At 41.7% G+C, this 8,350-nt stretch overlaps 1 protein-coding gene across 1 annotated transcript in view; it reads left to right on the plus strand.

Annotated features, from left to right (window-relative positions):
• The window catches only part of LOC138157839 (arylacetamide deacetylase-like), a 35,740-nt gene that overhangs the window by 1,453 nt on the left and 25,937 nt on the right, over window positions 1-8,350 (plus strand). The window contains exon 2 of the mRNA XM_069083648.1: window positions 7,724-7,931. Within this exon, the coding sequence (XP_068939749.1) occupies window positions 7,724-7,931 (208 nt within the window). The remainder of the gene's footprint in view (window positions 1-7,723; window positions 7,932-8,350) is intronic.

The raw sequence follows: 8,350 nt of genomic DNA on the forward strand, positions 1-8,350 counted from the left end.
ATCCATCCATCCATCCATCCATCCATCCATCCATCCATCCATCCATCTACTTTATCTGTCTGCCTATCACTTAGCTATCAGAGGAAGCCTTTCACAATCCCCTTCATTACTTTTGCTCTTTTCCTCCTCAAACTCTACCCCCCTTCACACTTTATACTGCACACCAACTTGTTGGGTTGTGGAAATGTTGGTGAAATAGATTATACTTGATAGCAGATGCCTTTTGCTGGTCTTAAGTGTCACTAAAGTTGATACTGGGGCAGCTGGGTGGTTCAGTGGATAGAGTATGGAGCTCAAATCTTGTCTCAGACACTAAATAACTGAGTGACCCTGGACAAGTCACTTTACCCTGTTTGCCTCAGTTTCCCTATCTGTAAAATGAACTAGAGAAGGAAATGGAAAATCACTTTAGTATCTTTGCCAATAGAAACCAAAATGGAGTCATGGAGAGTTTGGCATGACCAAAAGACTGAACAATTGACAGATACTGGATTTTTTGACTTGAACAGGGCTATGCCACACCCAACTGCAAACTTTAAACAATAACTTTGAATCACGGGCAGTAAGTCAACAAGGAATTATTAATTGGTTAATAATTTGGGTCTCAATGCTATGCACTAGGAAAGCAAAGAAAGGCAGCAACATTCCATGCCCTTATGAAGTGTATAATCAGAAAGGGGAGACAAGATGCAAACTACTGTGTTCACAGAAGATGGAAGATAGTCAAAGGGAGATAATTCAAAGGGGAAGACTCTAGCCTCCTCTATGGGGGAGTAGGAGAGTGAGGATGGATAAGGCCTCCTGAAGAAGGTGGCATTTGGGCTCAAACTTCAAGCAATCCAGGGACTCTGAGAGGCAGAGAAGACAAGAGAGAACATTCTGCAAATGGGGACATCTATGCAAAGGAATAAATATCGTTGATGGCATGTTGTGGGAAGGGAACAGTTAGAAGATCAACAAAGCTGTTTTAGAGATTGTGTGGAGGGCAGAAAAGTGTAAAAAGACTGAAAGGAGGTAGGGGTCAGGTTGTGAAGAGTTTTACATGCCAAAAGATTTTTATTTGATCCTGAATTTATGAGGGTAATTGAAGGTGGTTGAGCAGGGGAAAGGACATGGTCAGGAAAGTATATGTTTGGGAAGTTTACTAAATTTATGAAAATTTGTCATTGGTAGAAGGTAGATTGGATACAGGAGAGACTGGAGGCAGGGCAAAGAAGGAGATTATGCTAGAGAGGTTTAAAAGTAGAAACAGCAAAATTTGGCAATGGATTTTATTAGTAGCGGCTGAGAATGAAGAATTGAGGATGCCATGGAAATGGCAAGCTGGTGACTGGCAGGATGATGGTGCAGCAATAGGGAAGTTCAGAAGAGGGTAGATTTTGTTTTGGGGTGGGGACAATGTGTTCTATTTTGGACAAATCATATTTGAGATGTCTAGGGGATACTGAGTTTGAGATATCCAAAAGGTAATTGGTGACAAGTGACTACAGCTCAGTTGAGAAACTAGGACTGGATACAGGATCTGGGAATTAACTCCCCAGAAACAATCATTAAATCCAATTGGGATAGATATGATCATCAGTAAGGTATATCAGTCATGAGTCAGTATCCAGAGAAACTCAAAGAGGGAAGAGGAGAGAACCCCAAACAAAAACAAGAATTGCCAGGTATGACAGGAATGAAGCACCAGCAAAAGGGACTGAGGAGGACTGGACAGGTGGAGGGACATCCAGAACAGAATGATTCATGAAAACTCTACAGGAGAGAGCATCCAGGAACAGGTGATGGCAGCATCAAGTTCTGGAGAGACGTCAAGAAGGATGGGCACTGAGTAAAGGCCAGGAGGCTTTGGCAGGTTAGAGATCATTGCTGAGTTTGGAAAGGGCAATTTCATTAGAATGCTGAAGGTAGAAGCCAAGTTTCAGAGGGTTTAGAAGAGAGGGAGAGAATAGGAAGAAAAGAAACTGAGTACGGATGGATTTTCTTCTTTTCTCTTAAAAAACTCCAAACAACATCAAATAAAATGGAATTTCCACATAACATAGTAGACTAGACATGAAGGACTGTACGGAAAACTGTAAATATTTATTATGTACCTCTTGCTTTTCCTTTTAAGTATCCAGCTCTCTCTAGACCCCTCTCCTTCCCAACAGACATTAATTTGTAGAAAAAAATAGCAAAACAAATTCCTCCAGTGGCCATATCTCTAAATGTTTGCTTTATTCTGCATCAGGGCTCCCTCCCCCTTTTCTCTTTCCATATTGTAGCATACTTAGACTTTGGTCTTCTGGAATCCAAGTTCGTAAGTCTCTCCAGGTTCCTGTTAGGCTTTGTCTTTGCATACACCATTCTCCTGGTTCTGCTCACTTCACTCTGCACCAGTTCATACAAGCCTTCCTATATTTCCTTGTAACCATCCATTTCATCATTTCTTGAGGAATCTTCCCCTTCATTCATATGACATAATTTGTTCAGTCATCCCCAGTAGATGGGGACTCTCTAACCTTCTAATTCTTTTCTTTTTTTTTTAATCCTTCCTCCATAATTGTAATGTTTGACTTGCTCCTAGTAGTTTCTGTTGAATAGTGAGTTCTTACCCCAGCAGCTAGGCTTTTTCTGGTTATCCAACATGAGGCAACCAGATTCATTTGCTTCTGTATGTTGTATACCTAGTCTGTTCCACTCATTGACCCGTCTTTTTTTTTTTTTTTAACTAGTACCAAATCATTCTGGTGACTTCTACTTTGTAGCATAGTTTGAGCTCTAATCTTCTTCCTTCCCACTATTTTCCATTATTTTTCTTAATATTATGGCCTTCCAGATGAATTTTAATATTAATTGCTACAGATATAAATATACTGTTTTGACTCAATAAAATCATCCTTTGCTAGTTTGATTATTATGATATTGAACCAGTAAAGTAATTTAGATAGCATGGTCATTTTTATTATATTGGCCTGGCCCAAATATGCAAAAATTAGTATTTCTCAAACTATTTGCATCTGACTTTATTTCTGTGGAGAGTTTTGTACTTATAGTCAAATAACTTTTGTGTGCCTTCCTGATATATTCCAAATGCATTTTCTATCTGTAGTTATTATACATGGAGTTTCTTTTTCTCTCTCTCCCTTCTAATGAAGTACAGGGATGTTGGTTCATGTGAAATTATCTGATATCCTGCAACTTCGCCGAATTAATACTTTCAATTTTTTTTTACTCAACTCTTTTGACTTTTTATAAGTAGATCACATTGTGTATAAAAAGATGGTTTTCTATCTGCTATAACTGTGTATTTTCTTTTTTTTTTTTAAGCAATCGGGTTAAGTAACTTGCTCAAGGTTTCACGGCCAGTTATTTCTGGGTGTGGTGCTGAGTATCTGAGCCCGGATTTGATCCAGGTCATCCTGACACTGGAGCCAGCGCTCTTACTCGCTGAGCCACCTGGCCGCCCCTAAGCAGTTGGGGTTAAGTAACTTGCTCAAGGTTACATGGCCAGGTGTTTCTGGGTGGGTGCTAAGTGTCTGAGCCCGGGATTTGATCTCCAGGTCTTCTCAACACTGGAGCCGGTGCTCTTACTCGCTGTGCTACCTGGCCGCCCCAACTGTGTATTTTCTCTTGATTTTTTTTCTTGTAATATTGCTGTAAAGCTAGAATTTCTAATACTATGTTAAGTAACAATGATGATGATAAATATGCTGGCTTTCTTCCTGACATTAATGGAAAGGCTGCTCATTTTTTCCCTTTCCATGAAATGTTGGCTCTTCATTTTCCATAAAAAAGAAAGGTCAAATATATATTTCTATACTTTCTTGTATTTCTAACAGAAACTGGTGTTATATTTTGTCAGAAACTTTCTTTTTTTTGCATACAGATGACTTTTTCAAGGCATTTAATTGAGGAGGCACATGTGCAAAGAGATGACTGTTCCCTGATTATCCAGGAGTCATGAGCAATTATAAATGGCATCACTTGAAAAAAATAATGATGTTAGTGTAGTTTTGTGGGTAAAGAGCTGGCTTCATAGTCAGAGCTGGTCCTGAATCACAAATCTGCCACTTAGTTGCTCATTTACAGCAATGCCCTGCACTTGGGACCACACACAAGTTCCTGGGTCTTGTTTTTTTTATCCTATAAAATGGGGATAATAAGGGTTTCTCTCTATAGTCTCACGATAAGAGGAAAACTACTTTGCAATCTTTGTAGTACATCGAAATGTTATTTATCATTTAACATAATCAACAAAATTAGCAGAATGATGTTATGAAGAACACTAGCAAGAACAGGAGTCCTTCCAGCCTGCTTCTAGCCCCTGGCTTTCCCTGGCTTATCCCAAACCTTGGAACGCTCTCTTTCTATCATAGACCTAGGAACCATAGCTACCTTTGTCTTGTTAGCTTGGTGACAAGACTTCAAGCCAGTCTTCATAAATGCATAAAGGAGAGCGGAGCAAAAATGAATAAAAATTAGGAAAGCTGGAAAAATTGTAGAAAAGCTTCCATGGCAGAGTGAGGATTTGGCGCTTTTCCACATAGTTCCCAGGGAAATAATAACGGCTTTGAGAGGAGTGACATGGTCAGACTTGTCCAGCAAGACCAAGACAGAAAAAAATTCATTTCATTTCAATTAATCAGAAGCTAATGAACAGCGTATATTCTGGCCAGACACAACCCAGAGGCACCTGTAAATCATCTCTCTCTGTAGCTCAACAGGTTACACACAAAAGACCTGAGAAAAAGTATCAATCCACTTGGCAGTTTGATTGCAAGAAGAAAAGGAAATTATGGAGTTGAGAGGTTTGATAAAGGCTGGGTTGAATTTTAGAAATTCGAACAATCATTCAATCAACCATTTCCACCATTTTATTTTTCACTTTCCAAACAGATTTTGGTATGTGGCCAGAACCAGGTAAATAGGTAGTGTTTGGTGCCATCATGTCACTAAGCAGAGGTTTCTGGAAAACTTGGTTAGAGGTCAGGAATCCAGATAAGAGAAGGAGAGAGAGCAAGGGTCAATTAGCAAGCCAGGGTGGTGAATTCAGTGAACTAATTCAGAGGCTGGGCTGTCTGTCATTACTAGCAGTTAGGAATGTTCCATCTAGGGAATCAACCAAGGCATAAATCTGGAAAGAAGCCCCAGAGGTCAGAACAGAAGATGACTCCAAAATTTATATATCTTGCTGTAATCCCTCTCCTGACTTTATCCTGCCTTTCCTGCTACTCATCTCTACCAGCATGCCCATTGCCAGTGTCCATTTTATACTCCAAAGACATTCTCCAAAAGGAGTCCATCAACGTTTCCTTCTAAACACAGAGAATGCTGTAGGCTCTTTCTTCTCCCTTAAGTCTGCATAAATCAATCGCCATATCTTTCTTGATTATATGTCAATGGCATCTCTTAAATTCATCCTTCTTTTCACTTCTCATGGCATCTTGGCCCATATTCCGGTCTTCTTCACCTGCAGAGGGTTGTCAGGGGCTCCTAACTTCATTATCTTCTTTTTTTCCTTCCTCATTGATGTGGAAATAGTCTGTTCAAAGCCCAGGTCTTATTATGTCAGCCCTCTGCTCAAAAACTTGCAGTGTTTTCTTTGTTTCTCCAAGATAAAATACAAATTAGCTGTGTGAGGTCACCCTCAGTCTGAATTCATCTGACCCTTTCAGCCTCGTTTCCGGAGCTTGCCTTTAGGCACTCTGAATTCCAGTCAGACTGGATTGCCATGAGATGTTCCTTGAACTTGACATTTCATCTGGGATGTGCCATTTGCAGATCCCATCCTTCAAGCTTGTAGTGAATTCTTGCCTCAGCTTTGCCTTTTGAAATTCTTACCTTGTGAAGAGGCATGATAAAGGAGTTAGAGACTGCTTGGGAAAGCAGAGAAAAGTTTATGGATCTTTCTTGAGAAAGGGCACAGCCTCCGAGGTGGGGGAAGGAAGTGCAAGTTGATTATAGAAAGCAATTATACCCTAAGGTGAGTCCCCCTCCCTAACCCCTGCCTCCTTAGCCCATTTGCTGGGTTTCAGAGTTCTCATTGTAAACCTGGAAATTCTACCTAGAGACCAGGAGAGCAAAGAACAGGGAAGGTCCCTAATCTAAACTGTTGTATTTGCACAAATTCTTCTAGAATAGCAGGATGTTTGTGGCTGGAGCCCCCAGGGTGGGCTTCCTGGGCCTCACTGGCTCGAGCAATCTCTGGTGAACAAAAAGAAACCTTGTGATAACCATTGCTACCTGACTTCCTGGTGCAGGTTTTTGCAATGATAAGCAGTTTAGCAGTTAACAATAAGAATCGGTAATCCCTGAGGAGACTTCCTTCTTTTTAGGGACCTTGTCCCTCACTTACTCTTACAAGGTTCTGCTCATGGACATTTCCTTTTTCTTTTATTCTTTGCCTTTTCTGTAATTAGCATGGTGTCTTTCACAGGACTTCATAATTGTTTGTTGAATTGAATTGGAATCTTGATCATCAGGTTGGACTCACCAAGGGGACCAGTATTCAGAACCCAGGGCCAGGCCAAAGGCAGAGGTTTTCCATTTCAGGTGTTCCATACTTGTTTCCTGTTAAGTGGGGAAAAGACCTGGGAACAAGATTAGATCTGACATTTGGAGGGTGAAGTAGCTTATATGGCTGGAGCAAAGGGTGATGGACTGGTGGAGCATGAATTCTGGCCATATGAACATCACTGATTCCATAAATAAGTTCTGAAACTCAATGGGGATTCTATCATGGAATATTTGTGTGTGTGAGTGTGTGTGTGTGTGTGTGTGTGTCTGGGGTATGTGTGTGTGAAAATGAGTGTGTGTGAGAGTGTGAGTGTGTGTGTCCATGTGTGTGAGTGTGTGTGAGAGTGTGTGTGTGTGCACCAATACTAAAGTTAATTTAGACTCAGTGACCAACATTAATTCAGGATCAGAAGCAGAACTGAGAGTAACAACCCAAGGGGCCGTGGGAGGCCTGGAAGTTTCCAATACCAGCAAAAATTCAGCGATTGCACTTACCAGTGCTGGATTCAGCTAATTGATCATCAATAAAGTTTCATTTATGGAGCACCTACTATGCGCCAGGCACTGTGCTGAGTGCTGGGGATACAAGGAAAGGCTCCCTCATTTTAATGTTGGAGTCTCCAGCTAAACAACTGGATACAGACCAGAAAACAACTGAGGAGAGAGATGCAAGGTCACCTCTTGGCAGAAAGCATCTGAGGACCGGCTGGGCTTCCTTTCTTTTTTGTTCTCTTCAAAAATGTCGTGCACTTAGTTGCTGCTTATGTTGAACAGCCCTAGCATCATCATGCCTGTCTTTCCTTCCACTCTGGCAAATATTTTCGCTAAAAGAACCGTAACACTTCTGGGATTGCCAAGGCAGATTCAGCTGTCCAGCTAAAATCCCTGGCGTACTTGGGTAGGGATACAGTTAGGGTCTTGGCATCAGGAAGCCAAGGGTCCTATTCTGGACTCTAAGTCTTAAATGCTGTGTCTTCCAGGCTAGTCATGTGACCTCAACGAGCCTCAGTCTTCTTGCCTATTAAATGGGGAGTAATAACAGCACTATCTAGCATCATTGTGAGGGTCAGATGAGGTAATGTATATAAAATACTGAATATATAAAAGTTCTGTAATGTAGCTACTGTCAGTGGTCCTTTGGGGCACAGTAGTCATGGGGAGGCATACTCGTGTGCGTACAGAACTCACAATTGTACTTTTTGTTGTGTTTGTTGGATGTCAGTCAGGGATTTTGAAGATACTGGGATTTTCACCTCTTGTGATCACACACCTCTTCAAAGTACCACCAACATCAGATGCAAATGTCACAGTGACAGATACTCTGTTCGATAAAGTTCCAGTCCGAGTCTTTGAGCCAAAGCAAAAGTCGTCTACGATGAGAAGAGCCGTGTTTTACATTCATGGTGGTGGCTGGACCATGGGAGATGCTAGTAAGTACTTTTATTAGGGAACTGAATCTTGGAGAGGCCAACACGTTTCAATCCATCTTTGATGTTAATCAGAGTATTTTGTAGTTATCAGGTAATAGAACGGTGCTGAGCTAAGCAGAGAGGAGATGAGAGGAGACAGAAGGGGAGAACGGAAGGGGACAAGAGGACAGAGGAGGAGAGAAAAAAGAATGGGAGTGCAGGAGAAGAGAAGGGAGGGGAAGGGAGGGCAGGACCTGAGGAGAGGGAGGTGAAAAGGCAAAGACAGGAGGGGACAACAGGCAAGGAAAAGCAAGAGGAAGGGAGGACAGTGGCTGAGGAGAGTGGAGAGGGAAGGGAAGGGAGGACAGTGGCTGAGGAGAGCGGAGAGGGAAGGGAAGGGAGGACAGTGGCTGAGGAGGGGGGAGAGGGCAGAGGAAGGG

The sequence above is a fragment of the Petaurus breviceps genome, unplaced genomic scaffold (assembly GCF_028583685.1).
Source record: "Petaurus breviceps papuanus isolate PSGF00001 unplaced genomic scaffold, PetGlider_PUasm1.0 173, whole genome shotgun sequence".
NCBI classification, from domain to species: domain Eukaryota; kingdom Metazoa; phylum Chordata; class Mammalia; order Diprotodontia; family Petauridae; genus Petaurus; species Petaurus breviceps.